Source organism: Mesoplodon mirus (genome assembly GCF_964341445.2).
Source record: "Mesoplodon mirus genome assembly, chromosome: 6".
Taxonomy (NCBI): Eukaryota; Metazoa; Chordata; class Mammalia; order Artiodactyla; family Ziphiidae; genus Mesoplodon; species Mesoplodon mirus.
Genome location: NC_138982.1, coordinates 128,956,382 through 128,977,155, shown reverse-complemented (window position 1 = coordinate 128,977,155; position 20,774 = coordinate 128,956,382). Strand labels below are relative to the sequence as shown.

Here is a 20,774-nt window from a genome sequence, read left to right as displayed (position 1 = left end):
CTTTCTGTCACTATAGATTAATTGTGCCTTTCTAGAATTTCATATAAACAAAATAACACAGTTATTTGTTTGTGTCTGGCTTCTTTGCTCAGCATATCGTTAGCAGAGTTATCTGTGTTGTTGCATGTACTTCAAACTTTCTTTTATTGCCGAGGAGTGTTTCATTGTATTGATATAGCACAATCTGTTTATCCATGGGTTACTTCCAGTTTTCCTTTCCCATTTTTCCTTTTAACTATATATCTTATGGATTTTCCCCATCATTTTATAGTTTGTATATAACATGAACATATCCTAATTTACTTAATTGTTTTACCTCTGTTGGACATGTAAGCTCTTTACCGTGTTTTAAAATGATAATAAACACTGTTATAAATATCTTCATGAACTCAAATATTAATGGAATCCAATTTGGAAGTAAGATTCTTGGACTATAGTCTTTATCTTTCAATGGTTTAGAAATATTTTCACTCTCTTTTCAATTTCAAGTTTGCAAATGAGAAGTTTAATGTCTGTCTGATTCTTTTTCTAAGAGACTTTTTAAAAATTATATATGAAAATTTATATGATTTTAATTTATACAAGTTCAAGTAGGTCTCTGGGATATGTATATATGCATGCCTCTTTTTAAAAAAGATTTTTGGAGCTCACCATTTTGCATCAGAAAATTCAAATATTATTATAGCTCAGAATTTTTAAAAAATCTCTTTGCTGTTTGCTTCATCATTTTTGTTTCTTCTAAAAATGCTTCGAGCCTGCATATTATTCTCATTTTGGGCCTCCTCTATGTGCCTTGGAGTTTTGTTTTAATATTTTTATCCATGATTTCCTCATCTTTGCATTTCTTCTCTATGTTACGAATATGCTCTCTATTTGATTGAACAGTCTAAGTTGTTTTTGAACGTGACCATTTTATAATTTTTCTGTAATTTTTAAAAAATCTCAAGTCAAGCTTTATTTTACTTTCCAGAAACTGTGAGGCTGTAGGACCAAGGGATGAAGTTTCTCAGAAGCCAAGGATTAAATGTTTGGATTCTAACTTAAGGGCAACAGGAAGCCACTGAGTTTTAAACAGGTGAATGAATGTGATTAAATCTGTAGTTTAAGTAGAAATAATCTAGCTTCAGTCTGGCTGATCTCCCTTGAGGCAGGAGAATGGTTATCGTGGAGACTACAAGAGCCTACATTAGGGCAGAAATGGAGGCCAAAATGCAGATTCATTTGAGTGGGTATTAGGTGTACAATCAGTACCACTGATTGGGATTTATCCGTGTTGTTGCATGTACTTCAAACTTTCTTCGAAGTGATAGACTGGTTATTGCGGCTGAGGGAGGAGAAATTGACCAGGCTTCTTGTTGGACCTGGTGGATGGTTAGCTCTGCAATGATGCATAAAACACAGTAGGAAGCTCAAGTGATGTTTATTTTGGAGGCGATGTATCCTTGCATCCTCTAATACCCATGTAGCAGTATATTTATAAACTCCTATAGGGGGACTGACTAAAGTGTTTGTGTATTGGAATTTTGATACATTTTGCCACAGTGCTCTCCTTAAATCATACACTGTTTCTGTACTTTGCAATTCTCCTAGGTTTTCCTCGCTGGCTTTCTTTGTCTAACATCTTAAACCCTGAAAATTCCCTGCGTTTGTGTAAAGATAAAATATAAAGCTTTTCTTCACCCATTACTTCCAAAGGAAAAATTGGATTGGAGAGCAGGGCGGTAAAGGAGCTTATTAAACTCCGTGTCGACAGCCAAAGCAAAGCGTTAGAAAAAGTTCCTTCAGGAGGGGACCAAGCTCCTCGAGTCACTCTATAGAAGGAAGAACTGGAGCGTGGGGAGGAGTCGGGGACACCCCCGCCCCCAGCCTCGCGTAGGTGCCACCCGCGGAGATGAAATGTGAGCCCGGGTGGCCGAGGACGCTGGATCGGCCGCTTAGCCCGCCGCCCGAGCGCCGCGGGGACAGACAAAGAGACCTCCGCCCCAGAGCAGCCCCGCGCGGCGGCCCGGGCTCCCCTCGAAAGCTCCCAGGGCGATGGCCAGGTCTCCGCGCCACCCGGCTCTCCAGAGCACTGCCCTCTCCATCTGACCGCCCTCCAGCTCCCCCATCCCCTCCCGGTGCCGGGCTCTCCCTTGGCTCCCAGCCCTCTCTACAGACCGATCTGTCTGTCTCTCTGTCCATCTCTGTCCTGGCGCGCAACCTCCGGCCACCGGCTTGGATGGACGCGCGGAGGGTCCCCGGGTGTCCAGGGGTCTTGCTTCCGAAGTTGGTCCTGCTCTTTGTCTACGCAGGTCAGTGACCTAGGGCGGCGGGAGAGGGGAAGGGGGCTCGGGGCGGCGACGGGGTCACACTCCGGGCAAACACGGGTTGGCCGGGATGCACGGGACCATGGTGGGAGGTCAGAGACTGTGAGGTCCCCGCAGGCAGGAGCAGAAGCCCAAGCCCGCGCGCTGCAGCCCTGGGCTTGACCTCCACACGGTTGTGTTTTGTCCCTTTCCTTACACGTTTCCTTTTTTTTTTTTTTTTTTTTTTCTTTTCCTTTCTCTCTCTCCGCGAAGCAGCTACCCCCAACCCCACATTTAGGGGTTATTGTTTTTATTTTCTGGATAGCGTACATTTTTTCCAGTCGTATCCAGGACTCGGGAATTTGGGGTGAGAGTGGAGACTGAGCTGTGCGAAGAAAGCATGTTTTTTGAAAAGCACCTGAAGCTAGGGAGGCATCGCTGAGGTTTCAAATAAACTAATCTGATGACTTTTCCATTTCAGTAAATGCTACACACTGGCCCCTTTGCCTCCACATTCCGAATATTCCGGATTTTCCCTTTCAGAAATAAAAAAGCCTTAGACCTCTGTTTTTCTTCTTTAGAAGATGACCCTCAAGTGTGGTGGACAGGGTTATTGGAAGCTTTGAGTTGAAATATAGGGTTTTGGAGAGGCATAAATTCACCCAGAATCTGATCTGTTTTCGCTGAATTTGTTAAGCGTTTGCTTATAGGTGAAGGGCTTCTCATTGCCCTCATCCTAATTATTCTTAGAGCGAATTGCTAATAATTGATGAAGCAAAGCAGTTTTCTTGTTTTGTGACTGATGAGGAGCCCAAAATGGCCTTTCATTGGTTATTCATGTATAAAGTTAATTACACATGCGGCTTAGCATCCGCTTCATATTTTAAAAAACAGGATAAAAGCAGAGCTCTTTGGAAATGTTTTCATGTCTCTAACTTCCTATAACAAACACCACAGGCTTACCTATGACCTTGCAGTAGTAAGTTTATGTATAGCACTGTGACTTGCCTTTTGATACTTAACAAAGATATTGCAACCAAAATGAAGACGTTCTTCAACATTCTTACCAGAACATCAGTAGAACTGAATTTCTCATTCAACCTTGCCAGAAATGAATCACAATAACTTCTATAGAAGTTTCCAATCTGTTTATTAAAATGTAAATTAGTGGCTGTCTATAAGTTGTTTTAAAGATATTTTATTGTAGGGGAATAGCTGACCTTCAAATACAGAAATTTATAAAATAGGAAAACTACTTTCTATTTAATGAGGAGAGTCCACATTATAATGTGCTTCCAGTGCTTATTTCTTTTACTTAAGTCATATAATGTTTTTAGAATTTGAGAGTCTAACTGAATCAATTGAATTAATATTTGTTTTATATTAAAATCTCTTTATGAGTTCATTTGAAACAATGATAATTCTTTCCACTTCCTCTGTTTACAGAAAGAAAACAAAAATAAGAAAATAGAACGCAGCAAATGAAACTTTAATTCCCTTGCTCATCTTCAGTCACACCACTGAACAACTTTTTCTTGTTCTTTTGTCCATTTTATTCTCTTTGGTGAGCTGAAAGCTTCTAAGTTGCACTTTTCCTTCCCTTCTTCCTGTTCCCCCAATGTTAAGTGCACAGCCCCCCCAGGATTCAGGAAACTCGCCCAGCTGGCCAGCAGCAAGCTTGATCAGTTTAAAAAAAATTCATTCCATTCATTTCTTCTCTCCATCCACATCCTTCCCCAGTATGCTACAAAGTCATTGCCAGCCAATACTAGGTTGACTTATCATCTTTGATAAGAAATTATTAGCTAATGTGCTTTTGATATTAATTCCTGAACTCTATTTCAGAGGCCTTTTTATGCTTGCCGTATTCACTCAACTAATATTTATGGAATGAGATGTGTTAAATGATACATAGGACAGAGGCCATGCTTTGAGTCTTGTCTGGGAGATCAGGTGTGCCCATTACTCTAAGGTATAAAAAGCTGTATTATAGGAGAGATACACCAAGTGCTCTAGGTGTTCAAAGGAGGGGACCTTATTGCTGGCTTAGGAGGATATGCTCCATGAAGATGATGTCTATTTTGTTTAGCATAATATTCTCAGAGACTAGCAAGACACCTGGCCCATAAGAGGAACTCAGGAAATATTTGCTCAGAGAAATTAAATTGAGGAGGACTTTTTAGGGCCTACAGCTTTGAATTAGAGGAAGCCTTGGACATAGGAGATGTAGTAGCATAGAGTGTGAACAAAGGCAAAAATCATGAGATTTGTATATGCAAAAACAGATAACACAGTTGGGTTGGAACTAAGAGACAAGGCTGGAAGTGAGGACTGGGGTGAGATGGGGTACACTGAAGAAATAGAATTAATCCAGATACCCTGTTAAATAAACTGCCAGCTTTAATGGGACAAAAACCTATGTAGATGCACTGTCCGTAACCTGAATTATTTTCTCCAAGGAAAATGCATTAAATACAGGTTCCATTCCTTAAGGATATAAGAGCAAGGTTTCTATACCTGAAGCATCGTGTCTGACTGTGGAGTCACTTTTGGGAAGGGATTCAACGAAGTGTTTATATTATTATCCAACTCCCACTGCAGGCTACAAAGACAGGATTTGGCCAAGGTTTTAACCTTCCCAACCCTAGCCAGTGATTTCTGTCTCCTCCCTTTCCTTCCTTTCTGATCCTTAGCTATAGATTACAAGAGGCAATTCTGAGCAAGTGCTTGGAGCCAGATGCTTTCCTGTACTACACATTTCTTAAGATGGGAGTGGGGAAGCTTCTTCCAGATGCTGCCTTTAACTAAAGTCATTGAAGAAAATTGGAACTAGCTAATTTTCAAGGATGTTAACTTGAATATTAGTAATAATATTATTTATCTTCTGAGGACCATTGGGAAGTTTCATTCTTTTACACGTGAGAAAATTCTTCTGTACTGTTGAAACTGTGATCTTTATAGGATTGTTCTCAAATAAACCGGAGAAAACAACTAACATATCAAAATAAGTTTGAGTGGTTGACTCCCCAGTTTGGAAATGTTGCGATTGTGAATGTATTTGCCATACTATTAAACCTTCCCTTTTTGGTTGTTTAATTCTGGGAAGTAGACAAGAGTGCTGGAAAATGCCATAAAACTAATGAACAATGTGTGACAGGATCTAGATGTTTGCTGCAGGTATAATCCAGCTTCTTGGCTACAAGATTTGGGGCTTGGTTTCCTGTAACATTGGCTCAAAATATTTTGATAACACCATGTCCTTACAATAACAGTAATTGAATCTTCGATAATCATGGAGAGCTTAATAAGATGTCACTGTCTTGGGCATTATTCAAAAGGCACCCCATGAAGCTATTTCAAAATCACTTGTCCTGTTCTGACAGAATAAGGCAGGGTGTCAGCTCTCCCACTATCTGAACGGTTTTTAAGAGCATAAAGCAAAACATCCCAGCTAAGCGTTTGAGATAACTGACTAGTCTAAATATTTGACTTAATTAAACAGTACTAAAAATAAAAGCTATAGAAATTCCCTGGGAAAATGATAAAATAAACTGCAAAAAGCAGACACTGTCAATAAATCATTAGATCGTGTTTTCTGTCTTCAAAATTTTGGATTTAAGTAGAGTTACTGAATCTTACAAAGGTAGTTATTTTTCCCTTTCCTGTCTTCTTACCACATCCCGGAAGAAAACATTAAGGTTTGTTCATTTATGAAGTAGAATAAAATTGAGGAAAAGAAAACATGAACTTTTGACTTGTTCCACAGAGGCCATACATTACTGATAAAAGTCAAAGAACTTTGCTGGGTTTTGAGCGCATCAATTTATAAAGAATCATCTTGTCAGGGAGGTGATTTAAAAGCAAAATCTGTATTTTCCTCTCTAAACAAATCAATTACATGGACATGTAGGCATACATATAACATTTACACTTTTATGTTATGACTTTGACAGAAAAGCAAAAGTCTTATATAATTTAGATAGTAGTTATTGCCTTCAGAGATTGAGTTGGAAATGACCTATTTTGTGATTCTTGAACATGTAACTTAAATTATCAGACTGTACTTAATGTTTTCCTACATGTACCTGAAACTCACATATCCATTGTAATTTATACCACTGATTATAACTAAATGATAAACTTAACTTGTTAAACATAAATCATTTAGGAAGAATAAAGAATTTTTCAAAGGTAGGGTAATTTTTATTTAACATTTTGGTATAATTTTCCTTGCCAAAAGCATGGAAAAAAGACAGTAATTTGGTTTTTCAGCTCTGGTATGTCCTTTTTAATCAGAAAATACATTTCCCTCTTCACATAGTGCTGTTTCATAGCTTACTGATTCTTAAATCTGGCATCAAATAAACTCTTAATTATTCACCAGTGAATTATCTATAGGTAATTTTCCCCACAGCTAACTAACTCATTATCTTCCAATCCAAATGGATTGACAGGATATGAAGACCCATCTGTGGTACCTTATGTATAGAAACTGTAATTATGAAGGTAAAAAATGGTAGAGAAAGGAAAGCATATAATGCATTGTGGTGAAAAATATACATTACTTAAATATTATCTCCAGTTGATATTATTCATATCAACAACACTTTCCACTAAATGTAGTTGAGAGTAGCACCCTAAAGTCAAAAAACTTTATCATTTAAAAATTATTGCAAGAACTCTGTTGACCAAGTTAATGTCTGAGTAGTTGGATCACTCATTCCTCCCTTCAGTGTCTCATTCAACCAACTCTGACTACCAATTATGGTGCTCGATGGATGAGGTTCAAAGACTGGTCTTTGCCTTTTCCAGATTTATGTCTAATAAGGAAGGAAGATTAGTTTAGGTGCTTACAAACGTTTTGGAATTGTGAGCACGTAAAATGAAAGTTTAAATGTGCTAAAGAGTGGTCGTTGACCGATTGAGATGTGAAATAGAGCGATTTTTCGTGAAGCTGGGATTTTCAGAAATGTAACTTCACGGATATGGTTTTTATTTTGTAGAGGATTGCCTTGCTCAGTGTGGCAAAGACTGCAAATCTTACTGCTGTGATGGAACCACGCCCTACTGTTGCTCCTATTATGCCTATATTGGGAATATTCTCTCGTGAGTATTAATCGAATTTGGCCATATTGATACTTTTTTCCTTGCCCAGTTATGTTTTCAAAAAGTACTAAGTTATAGTTATGAGTAGGAAATTCTAAGATTGGTTGTTGACATAAAATCTTTACTGGAGACACTCAACACTCATCACTATCTAGTGTATTGTATTATTTAACTAAATGTGCAAATTAATACACAAAATAAATTGCTTTTGTTAGAAGGGAGTTTAAAGAATATTTTTTATTGTCTAATTTGTTTTATGATAATAATAATGTAATAGTAATAATAATGTTTTAACTAGACCATATTCATATATTGATCATTTTTTAACATTGTAAACTACATTTTTTTGTCTGCTTTGTTGAAGGATTAATAAGTTAGAATTTGTCATTTAATGATAGCCAGTTTATTTTGCCACGCATATATTTGTCTGACTCAGCCAGTAGATATCAGGGAAAAGAGACATTATGAATAAAAACAGTTGAGATATGAAACGTCAGTTTTCTACATGATGCATCTAAAACAACTTTGGAAACAAGGTTAGAGCCCAAGAAATCTAGCTTCAACAGGGTAATGTGATAACCAACTACAAAAATTAATGAAACATACATGCAGAGAAGGTGTTAAGTATTTCTCTCTAACAAATTAAGGATTTATTTTAGAGATGCTTCTAGGCGAAGGGAAATGGATGAGCAGAAGTTGTCTTCAGGGTTGTATGTCTGAGGACTGTGCAACTCTCTGTTCCTCTACACACACCTTCAAGTTGAGAAGTAGAAGGTAGAGAATAGGAACATAAGAATTTCACCCATGGGTGACCATTACCCATGGCTTTCAGGAGTCTGCATTTTGTATTTTTCAAGTGACTGTCAGGATGATTTGAAGGCTGTTCCATTGTGACTTAACTTGTGTTTTATGAAGGCTTACGTGGAGCCAGGAAAGATTAGGCAATAAGTGATGTGTGCCTGGCTATTTTAAGCATATATCCATTGAGATGGCTTATAAGTCATCCTCGGTTTCCTGAGAATAGAATACCTGGCATCGCATAGACTTTCTAGAATCAAAGTGGGGCTGATCTTAGAGATCATGTCTCCATGAATAAGGCCAGAAAGGATCATACTTCAGGATATTCTTGAAGACTCTCATGGAGATGGAAGAAATGTCAGGCTGTAATAAAGATTGATGAACAGAATTTAAGCATTCTTTGAAATGCAAATAAACTCTAAAATGTTTTAATTTTTTCTCATAGAAGATTTGGTGGAAAAACATTAAGTCCCTTTACATTTAGAAAACAGTCAGAATCAGCTTAGAATATAAATACATAATGATGTTTCTCATTTGTATATCACTTCATACTTTTTAAGTAAATTAAAATACTTCATTACTAAATTCAAATTTGAATTGTCCAATGATCTCCACATGCCAGAGGCTGTTGTTCCAGGTAGATGTGTGAGATGGCCCCAAAGGTGGTATAGATTTGAGGAACCTGGGGTCAGAATGACTCTGATTCTTTGGTCCTGTGACTCCTGGCCCATTTCTCTGCCTACTAACTACATCACAATGTTGTGTTGTGCCCTTTTTCTCACCTCATAGATACCTCCACCCTGATAAATATATATAGAAGACATAATTACTTACTAATCAAAATAGTTAATTTTTTTAACTTACAGTTGTGCTTTACATGTTTTATATTTGCAATCAGATCCATTTTTTATGGTACCTATTCTTAGAACTAATTTTATCACTTGATTAAACTAAGGAACTCATTGAGTTTTATCTTTATCTAGGTTATTAGGGCCACGTACTTGCTATGTTTGAAAAAAAGAATTGTGTTTTTTGGAGGGCGGAAATAAACACAGATGGCATTATATTTCAGGCAGCTAAACTGAATTTTCTTTTCAAAATAGAAACCACTAAGTAAATCCCTTGCTAAACAATTCTTAGAGAAAAAAAAAGGGCTTTAAAGTGTTTTCCCCACTGGTTAAAGGAGAATACATTTTCAGGATTTCCAGTTATTGTTTAAGATTTGAAAAGAGTTAACTCCACCCAAAGCTTTTCTCTTTTTTGAGTTAGGGTGGGTGTGTTGGGTAGAGAAAGAGAAAATAATTCCAAGAATGCTTACAAAAGTTCTTTCATACACATGTTTTCAAATATTGCTATTTTGGAACTCATACGCTATGCTTCTTCTCTTCCAAGTATCCAGGAACATTCTTAGTAAAGTCATTTTAATCATCTTAACAGAGAATTTAATCTTCGTGGTCATCAGTAAGGTAATAGGGAAGAAAGCAATAAACACAGTGGAATGTTTTGTATCCTAAATGAATAATTTTATAAATCTGGCTTCGAGTCTTGTTTATTTTCAAATAGAAAATGTCTTGGCTTTGCCTAAAGTGAGCTAAAAGAGAGTACAAAACACGATTTGGGTCATTCTCGACTGTGTGTAAATTGGTAAGGTAAGGCACACTTGATCCTTCTTGCTGAGGCCTCTCTAAAATAATCAGAGTAGAGGTATTTAGCCCTTAATTCCGTTTACTTCAACTGCTCTTTCTAAACTTTTGCAAATTAACCGTTAAGATTTGTTTTCAAACATATCACAAGAGCTATCTTTCAATTTACCTTTTATATAGTTGAAAAGTATTATTTTAATCAGGTCTCCCTTTTACCCCCTTTTTTATCAGTTAGGAATTTTAAAATTTATTTGTATCTTGTGAAAACAATTTAAAAATTAAACTTTAAAAATAACATATATACTTTTTAAATTGAGATGTAATTGATGTGTAACATTATATTGGTTTCAGATGTACAACATAATAATTTGATATTTGTATATTCTGCAAAATGAGCAATACAATAAGTCTATTTGATGTAAATCTATTTAAAATGGCATGCCTACTTTTGCTCATTATGGTCACAGATATTGACTTCCATATAGAAAAGTAAAGTATTATTTTCCAGAATTTAAGAATAATTTTTGCAAAAGTCAGCATATACTATGCAATCAGTTATTTACAAATTCATATTGAGTGCCTGTTACCATGGCAGCATAGGATCCAAAGATGAATAAATGATGTTCCCTGACCTTTACAATCTCAGAATCTTATAAGGGAATAAAATGTAGACAAATAATTCTTCATAGAATTAATCTATGAAGTGTTATTGAAGGGCTGAGAAGAGAGAAAGCAGCTAAATGTGTGTGTGTATTTAGAAAGAGATGTTTAGAGCAAGTCTCATAAATATGAAATTTGAACAGAGTTTTAAAGAAAGAGTAGATATTTACATAAGTGGACAGTGAAGAAAGGGAAGAGCATTCCGGACAGAGACAGTTTCCCCTACAAAGGCAAAGATTTAAGAAAGAAAATGGTCAGTTTGGGAAAACCCATGTTGTTCAGTGTTGCTAGAAAAGGAAGGTTAAACTTTGAATATAACATGCAAATAAATAGGTAAGGCAAAATATACATCCTTATTTTACAGACTTTTATTGGTAGACTACATTCTTTTATTGATCATGTCTAACAAAACTAAAATAAAATAGTTCAGTATTTTTCTGGAAATAAGAGCTCGTTTTATGTAAAACGGATGCACTCTTAGATACCACTAAGACAAGAGACAAAGGTGAGAAGGCACCAAATGAAGATTATATTTACTTATTCCATAGAGAAAATATTTAGAGTGAACACATTGAGATGTTACACTATTTAATACCATTTATGACAGAATATGTGACTTTGGAATTTTTTCTCCATTTTTGATCAGGAGTGTAACTACCTGACAATTAGAAACCTCACTGTGTTTGAAAATGAGAATTGGGCCAATTTACAAAGTAAACAATTTCTCATCAAACTGATTCTCAAACATTTCATCCAGCCACTTTTCTCCATGGAAAATAAACATTCTGTGATGAATATGGAAATGGGTATTTCAGTTTTGCCGCTGATGAAATTTGACTGACATTTCCTAGAGATAGGATCCAACATAAAGATAAGGTTTATGGAGTATTCTTTAGAACTAGTAGAATTCAAGGGCTCAGAGGGTGCAATTCAGTGGCTAATTACTATTAGTAATGGGACAGACTAAAAGCAGGACTTTACTGAAAACGAAGAAAGACTGTTATGTGAATAGGAAAATAATTGTATGATATTGAACATGAACCATATAATGACTGGGTTGGACATGGTGAGCCAGATGATAAGATATAAAATTTAATCTCCTCATTCAGAAATAGATTTTTGCTTTTCCATGTTGCTTTCGTAGAATGCAGATATGTCTAGGGATCCTTCAGTGTGCCATCTGGCCAACACAAAATTCCCAAGGGGAAAAATCAAAAGAAAGAACTAATAATGGAGATGCTCGTGGGATCAAGTTTCTTTTCTTCTCAATGAAATGTAAAAGATGTATTTTCCGAAGTTTTGACAAGACAGCTAATAAATATCACAACTGAGATGTTAGAACCATGTTATTCATGAAAACAAAACTGAGTTAAAAGATAAAGGTTTCATATTTCCAAATGGCATTTGAGGTCCCATACTCACTAAGTAGCTGAGCAATCTGAATAAAATAAGTGAGGCTGTTCAAATAAGGACAGAAATGTAATACAGTTTGAAAGGCCTTTGGCATTGGTAAGAACATCATTTAAATTAAATGAATTAAAATGTTCTTAGGACTTAGATATGATAAAACACCTCTGAAAGGTACATTCTGAGCAAATCAAAGTTTGTGGGAGTCTTGTTTTTGTTTTAATAATGACAGAATGATAAATAACTAATATAATGTTAAAATGAATATGTACTTGATTTTAATGTCAATGAGGTGACTTTTGGAAAGCACCTGGGGATACGGGCTGGTTGCCAGGGAAACCAACTATGTGACTATGGGGTTGGAACTTTCAACTCCAACCCCTGGACCTCTAGGGATGGAAGAGGGGCTGGAGATTGATTTCAGTATCAATGGCCAATGATTTAATCAATCGTGCCTTTGTAATGAAACCTCCATGAAAATGCAAAAGGACAGTGTTTGGAAAGCTACCAGATTGGTGAATACATGGAGATTTGTGGAGAATGGCTCACTCAGAGAAAATTTTTTTTAGTTTAAGTAATTGAATAAAAAAAAATTTAATGTAGTAACAGATAATGTTTGCTATAAGAAGAAAGTCATTGTTTCTCAGAAGACATGCATTTTATGTATTACATAAATACATTTTATGTATTATTAAGAGCAAATATAAATGTGAAGATATCTAAACTTTTTTGAATCAACTCTATTCAATTATAATTGCCTTTGTAAATTAAGCTTCATTGTTAAAAATATAATTTGTTTTTAGGAAGGGCTAGATAAGTTTCTAGAACATGTTCCCAGCAATTTATTTCTATAATATGTACAGAGATATTCTATGTTCTACAGCTGGTAATGGAGGACATAGCCATGAATCAAACACAGTTCCTGCTCTTGAATTGCTTATAAGCTACTGGGAAACATGAACTTAGGAAACAGACAGTTTAGTAGGCTGTGGAAAGGACTAAATATAATGGACTCAGAGAGAAGGAGTTTTTAGTCCAACTTTAGGGTGCCAGGAAGACTTCTTGAAGGAGAGCAATTCTAAGAAGATCCTTGAAAGAAACGTCAATTGATGAAATCCATCACTCACTTGAGTTAAAAAAAACACTTAGCAAACTATGAATAGAGAGGAAAATTTCTTAACTGAATAAAGATCTCAAAAGAAAAAACAAAACCTACCTCAAGAACCATACTCAATGCTACACTGTTATGATCATTCCCTTTTAAGGCAACTATAAGACAAGCTAGCATCTAGCACCATTCTATTCAGCATCTTACTGGCTTGGTCAGTGTAACCAACAAGAAAAATTAAAAAGAGATGATTCCAATTGGAAAGGAAAGAACTAAATTGTGATTATTTACCAATGATATGATTGCCTATACCCCTCAGACTATAAAAACAAATAAGAGAATTCTTCAACATTGCAGGATGTAAGATCAGTGTACAAAAATTAGTGCATCCCTATACATCAACAACACTCAGAAAACGTAATATATATGTGTGTACACAAGTCTCACAACACCAGAAACTAAGTACCTAGTAAGAAATCCAATAATATGTGCATGGCACTTATGGAGTAATATAAATACATAAAAGTTTCAAGAGATTAAAGGAAGACTTAAAGAAATTAAGAGATATACCAAATTGTGGATGGGAATATTGTAAGGTTGTCAATATTGGGATATGTCAATTCTTCCTGAACTATATGTAAAATCAATACAATTCTAATAAAAACCCACAGGACCATTTTTTATTGAGTTTGACAGACTGAGCCTAAAATGTATATGAGCAAGAAAAGGGTATAGACAAAAGAAAACAGTTATGAAAAACAACAAAGTGAAAAGACATGCCTAGGAGACATCAAGATTTATTATAAAGTTATGGAAAATAAATAGTGTGATACTGGTTCACAGATAAACTGATAGGATATAAAGCTTAGAAATTGACTCATATGATAATGGAGATGATTTCTGATTACAAACCAGTAGAGGTGGGTGGATTATTTAATAAATGGTGCCAAGACAGTTAACTATCCATACAGATAAATGTTAAACTAGATCACTCCATCACACCACACCCCAAAATCTATCCTAATGGACTAATTACATAAAGGCAAGAAGCAAATATTTACAACATTTTAAAAAAGAGTAGAATGGCATCATAGTATCAGAATAGGAAAGATTTCTAAAATAAAAGCTAGAAAGCACAAACTGTAAAATAAGAGGTATACTAAATCACTGAACTCTACACGTTAAAACAATGAATTTTATGGTATGTGAATTATATCTCAATCTTCAATTTTTTTAAAAAATATATAAGGCAACAATTCCATAGGCGAAGTGTCAGGCAAATTCCCCACTTGGAGAAGATACTTGCAATTCATATGATTCACAAAAGATTAGTATCCATAATGCCTCAATAGGAAAATGGGCACTGTGTGTGCTCAAAAGAAGTAGTAGAGCAGAAAACCAGAAGGGCAATAAACACACGGAAGATGCTCCCCCTTGCTAGCTAAAGCAGGGAAATGCAGTTTAAAACAGTACAAGACTGTTCAGAGCTGTCAGGCTGGCAATACTCGGTAAGTCTGATAGCATCAAGCACTGTGGCCCAGCGTGAAAGGGAACTCACACTGCTGGTGGGAAAACACAAATCGTTATCAACACTTGGGGAGCAATCTGACCACATGCAGAAAAGATGAAGATGGGCATCCTTTAGGACTTGGCAATTTACCCCTTCTACATATATTCCCTGGAAAATCCTCAAATATGCACAAGGAGACATCGTAATGTTGGTTGATATTATTTAAAATAGCATAACTTTGGAAGCAACCTAAATTTCTATCAGAGGAGAATGGATAAGTAAATTAGAGTATATCCATACAGTAGAACAGGATAAAGCAATTAAATCCACACATGTTAGTGTATCGTTAGAGTAAATCTCAAGCCTATAATGCTGTGTGAAAAAGAGCTAACAGAAAAAGAATGTGTCAAACATGATACTATTTGCGTAAAGCTAAACACATAAAATAATTCTGTATATTATAGAAACATGCACATGTGGTAAATGTGTGGTAACTTTGTGGGGGAGGGAAAGGTACAGATGAATTTCAGTATTTCCCAGAACTGAGGGGTTTCCTGGGGTGCAGGACTTTCAGTGCTACAATTTGGGACAGTCCTGGGACAAGTTTGTCACCTTAGGCAGAGGAGTAGGAAGGAGACCTTCAACTCTAATATTTTATTATTTAAAAAATACAAATCTGAAACATATAAATTATTAACATGCAATAAATATGGTTAGTGGGTATGTAGGTGTTTTATATTAGTATCTGTAATTTTTATATTTTGGAAAATCCTTATAATTAAAAGAAAGAAAGCAATGGAAATGTTTGATGAAGACAGTAAGAGATCACGTGGACACCTAAGATTTTAAGACCAATTTCATTGTGTGGGTTTTCCAACACCACAAGCAATTAACTCAGTTCTGACACTATGTACCTGGAGAGAACATCAGATCCACAGGTTATGGGTCCAGTCCTATAAAACTGTTCCCACCTCCCCCAACTTTAACCACCAGTTGCAAGTCCATAGTGTCACCTGAGCTTCTGAACTATAAATTAGAGGTTTCAATGACCCTAGGATTCAATAAATTTGCTAGAGCACTCACAGAACTCAAAGAAACATTTTACTTACTAGAATAAAACATTATAACTCAGAGACAGCCAGATGGAAGAGCTGCATAGGGCAAAGTATGGGGAAAGGTTTGAAGCTTCCATGCTCTCTCCAGTCATGTCCCTCTCCCTAATTCTCCACATGTTCACGAACCCAGGAAGCTCTCTGAACCCTGTCCTTTTGGGGTTTTATGGAGGTTTCATTACATAGACATGATTGATTAAATTACTGACTGTTAATGATTTAACTCAATCTCCAGCCCCTCTCCCCTCCCTGGAGGTCTGGAGGTTAGAATGAAAGTTCCAACCCTCTAATCACAAGGTTGGTTTCCCTGGCAACCAGCCTGCATCCTCAGGTGCTTTCCAAAGCTCACCTCATTAACATAAACTCAGATGTGGTTGAAAGGGGTTTGTTATGAACATTAAGACACCTTTATCACTCTTATCACTTAGGAAGTTCCAGGGGTTTTAGGATCTCTGTGCCAGAAATGGGACAAGGATCAAATATTTATGTGTTAATATAAATATCACAGCACCTTGTTCACATGTGGATTCTGATTTGGTTAGATCTGGTGTGGAACCTGAAACCTGAAATTCTGCATTTTTAACAAACTCCCAGGGGGTTCTGATGCCGCCTATCCTTCAAGCACGCTTGTAGAGAGGGCTGGTGCTCTTTGACAATGTCCTGCACTGCAGGGCAAAGTGATCAAAGAGACTAAGAATTGGGACTAAACAAGAGGAAAAAGTACAAATCAAGTCTGAAGTTCTGAATGATAGCGTAGATAGTGTGTTCTGGGAACTAATGAGGAATATTCAAGAAGGTTCCGAGAGGGGAATAAATTCCATTTTTAATATGTTGAGTGGTGGGGAGTAAGGGTAATAGGCTTTATAGCCTATAAGACATATTCAGTGAACCTTTAGTGGGTGGAATGCACCAACTGAACCTCATTGGAGAGCCTGGAGCATCACATCTAGATTTGGGAGCAAAAAGCCTAGAGGTGCTGCTTGAAAAAGGTGTGGGGGAAGTGAATGGGATGTTCCGAAGAGAAGCATAAGAAAGAGAACAGCAAGCCCACCATGGAGACCGTGAAAATTCGGGAATACACTGTATTTCTCCCCTTTCTAGATCTGATCAGCCTCCTGAAAACTGTGCTACATCTATTTCAGCTTCCCTAAAAGTGTTCTCCAGCCCTTCAAAATTCCTTCACTGTTAAAATTGATCTTTCCTTCACTAATCAGCCTGAATATACCTTCCATGGTGGCGGGAACAGTGAATACCTTAATTCTCTTCTACGTGTTTTTTGTATTTTAATTTATGTAAAAGATAGGATCTGTGGTATTTTGGTTCATTCTGAATTGAATATGTTGCCATAACAAAGCAGTTTATGTGAGGATCCATCTTTATTTATTCATTCATGAGATTGTGCCCAAAACAAATCAACTCACAGCTGGTCATATATTCCAGGTTTTAGGGGCTACCTTCATTTGATAGAAGTCAGAGTTGGATATTATAAGGGAAAGAGTGTTTAGCGGTGACAGAAATTATTAGGGTGAAGGGAACTATCATTTATTAAATGCAATCTCTGTCCCAGATGCTTAAAATATATTAGTTTATTAATCTTCAGAATAACCCCCATTCCCTGGGTATTATTATTCTTCTCTGTACAGATGAGGAAGTTGAGACTCAGAGTTAAGTAATTTGTCTAATTTCACACAGCTACTGTGTAATAAGCTGGCATTTAAAACTATGTGTGCTTGACCTTTCTCTGCTACTCCCCACTGGCTCCTGAAGAACCGATGGTTTCAAGATGGGAAGAATGAAAACTATTTATTGCTATAAGAACTTATGAAGATCTAAACATCATATTTTGGGGGGAGCTTTTTCTTAACTTCAATCTGGATTAAATTCCCTCCTATATGTTGCCATATTAGTATCCTTTCTCTGCCCTGCTATTATTTATCACTTTATTCAAGTTCCTAAATGATCTGTCTGTCCTTACAAGAGGACAAGAAGCAGGTCTGCCAACTTACCATGGAAGGTATGGGGCCTGACCAACTGAATGATCCAGAGTGGATCATTTAAACACAAGTAATCCTCCATTTAAGCAAGAAAAAGCTGACATTTTGTGACTTCTAAATAAATATGTATTATCTGGGTAAATATTTGCTTAGAAATATCAACTCATAATTCAAATATGTTATTGATTTCAGAGAATTTATTTCATGGGGTAAAAATCAGGTATCATTACAAAATAAAAGGAGTGATTTCTAGGGAGTCAGCTATCACTTTTGAGTCACACTGTTTAAAATAAATTATAATCAGATGATAGGAATTAGAACTCAAAAGGCAATTTGATTATAATGATTTAACTTCTTGTCATATTTCATTGTAGAGCACATATTTGAATGTGCTCTATCAATGCTCAGTGCTTCAGTGGAAAAAGTTGAAAAATGGCTCCACTACAGAAGATCCAGAACCCAAAGGTAGAAGGTGTGTTGCACTGAAGTTTGCCTCAGGCATATACTAGGAGGCCTAGCTTTGGTCCTACCTACCTCCCATACAGGCTTTTGCACAATTCACATATTTGAATATGTTCTATCAATAAGACAGTATGATCTGCCAGCCTGTGACTCGTCAGGCAACAGGCTCCTGTACAGCTCTATTCAGTTGCATAATTTTTAGAGATAAATATTTTATCTATAAAATTGAGGAGGCAAGAATTATGCACACACAGTGATTTTTATTCCATTATATTGGAAGAATTCTGATGGACAGCTGCTGGCCAGAGCACACTATCTTCCAGCTGTCTCCCAATTGCCAAATGTTAGGATGAACACCCCCATAACTAATGCAAATTTCAGAGGGAGATGTTAACCACATAAAGTATAATAAGATTCCATCAGAATGTTCCATGGGTGAAAGCCTTGGCTGTTTAACCCACAGTATCTCAGAGATAAATAGAATTTGTAGTTTAGATATGCACTCTTAAGGAAAGAGAAAGAAGAAAGAAAATCTTACAGGTAACAAAAAGAATGTTTTTTATGCCTTTGGCCAAATCTGACAAAAATAAAGAAAAATATGACAAATTACTTCAAACATACTCTGTATGAATTCACACTGTCAAAAAAGGTAAACAGAATGATATCTCTCCATGCTTTATTTTGCAAAAAATGAGTGCTAGCTGTGGTTGCAAATAACCAACTGTGGTTGCAATAACTTGAAGGGAGACCTTCAAGATGGCAGAGCAGTAAGACGTGGAGTTCACTTCCTCCCCATAAATACATCAGAAATACATCTACATGTGGAACAACTCCTACAGAACACCTACTGAACACTGGCAGAAGACCTCAGACTTCCCACAAGGCAAGAAAGTCCCCACATACCTGGCCATGTGGCTGAAAGGATCTTGGTGCTCTGGCCGGGTGTTAGGCCTGTGCCTCTGAGGTGAGAGAGCAGAGTTCAGGGCATTGGTCCACCAGAGACCTCCCAGCTACATATAATATCAAATGACGGAAGCTCTCCCAGATATCTCAATATTAACGCTAAGACCCAGCTCCACTCAACAACCAACAAGCTACAGTGCTGGACACCTTATGCCAAACAACTGGTAAGACAGGAACACAACCCCACCCATTAGCAGAGAGGCTGCCTAAAATCATAATAAGGTCACAGACACCACAAAACACACCACCAGACATGGTCCAGCCCACTAGAAAAACAAGATCCAGGCTCATCCACCAGAAAACAGGCAACAGTCCCCTCCACGGGGAAGCCTACACAACCCACTGAACCAACCTTAGCCATTTGGGGCAGACACCAAAAACAAGGGGAAATATGAACCTGCAGCCTGTGAAAAGGAGACCCCAAACACAGTAAGTTAAGCAACATGAGAAGACAGAGAAACACAGAGTAGATGAAGGAGCAAGGTAAAAACCCACCAGACCAAACAAATGAAGAGGAAATAGGCAGTCTACCTGAAAAAGAGTTCAGAATAATGATAGTAAAGATGATCCAAAATCTTGGAAATAGAACAGAGAAAATGCAAGAAACATTTAAAAAAGATCTAGAAGAACTAAACAGCAAACAAACAATGATGAACAACACAATAAATGAAATTAAAAATTCTCTAGAAGGAATCAATAGCAGAATAACTGAGGCAGAAGAATGGATAAGTGGCTTGGAAGATAAAATAGTGGAAATAACTACTGCAGAGCAGAATAAAGAAAAAAGAGTGAAAAGAATTGAGGACAGTCTCAGAGACCTCTGGGACAACATTATATGCACGTACATTCAAATTATAGGTGTCCCAGAAGGAGAAGAGAAAAAAAAAAAAAAAAGGGACTGAGAAAATATTTGAAGAGATTATAGTTGAAAACTTCCCTAATATGGGACAGGAAATAGTCAATCAAGGGCAGGAAGTGCAGAGTCCCACACAGGTTAAATCCAAGAGGAAACATGACAAGACACATATTAATCACACTATAAAAATTAAATATAAAGAAAAAATATTAAAAGCATCAAGGGGGGCCTCCCTGGTGGCGCAGTGGTTGAGAGTCTGCCTGCCGATGCAGGGGATACGGGTTCGTGCCCCGGTCTGGGAGGATCCCATATGCCGCGGAGCGGCTGGGCCCATGAGCCATGGCCGCTGGGCCTGCGCGTCCGGAGCCTGTGCTCCGCAACGGGAGAGGCCACAACAGTGAGAGGCCCGCATACCGCAAAAAAAAAAAAAAAAAAAAAAAAAGCATCAAGGGAAAAGCAATAATTAACATACAAGGGAGTCTCCATAAGGTTAACAGCTGATCCTTCAGAAGAAACTGCAAACCAGAAGGGAGTGGCAAGACATATTTAAACTGATGAAAGGGAAAAACCTACAACCAAGATTACTCTACTGAACAAGGATCTCACTCAGATTCGACAGAGAAATTAAAACCTTTACAGACAAGCAAAAGCTAAGAGGATTCAGCACCACCAAACCAGCTTTACAACAAATGCTAAAGGAACTTCTCTAGGCAGGAAACACAAGAGTAGGAAAATATTTACAGTAACAAACCCCAAACAATTAAGAAAATGGTAATAGGAACATACATATTGATAATTACCTTAAATGTAAATGGATTAAATGCTCCAAACAAAAGACATCGACTAGCTGAATGGATACAAAAACAAGAC

The 20,774-nt window shown here is 36.9% G+C and overlaps 1 protein-coding gene across 1 annotated transcript in view; it reads left to right on the top strand.

Annotated features, from left to right (window-relative positions):
* The first annotated feature begins 1,919 nt into the window (after nucleotides 1–1,919).
* Nucleotides 1,920–20,774, top strand: part of CYYR1 (cysteine and tyrosine rich 1) — a 107,070-nt gene continuing 88,215 nt past the window's right edge. Inside the window, exons 1-2 of the mRNA XM_082625926.1 lie at nucleotides 1,920–2,291; nucleotides 7,289–7,391. Coding sequence (XP_082482052.1) covers nucleotides 2,219–2,291; nucleotides 7,289–7,391 — 176 coding nt within the window. The 5' untranslated portion in view covers nucleotides 1,920–2,218. The remainder of the gene's footprint in view (nucleotides 2,292–7,288; nucleotides 7,392–20,774) is intronic.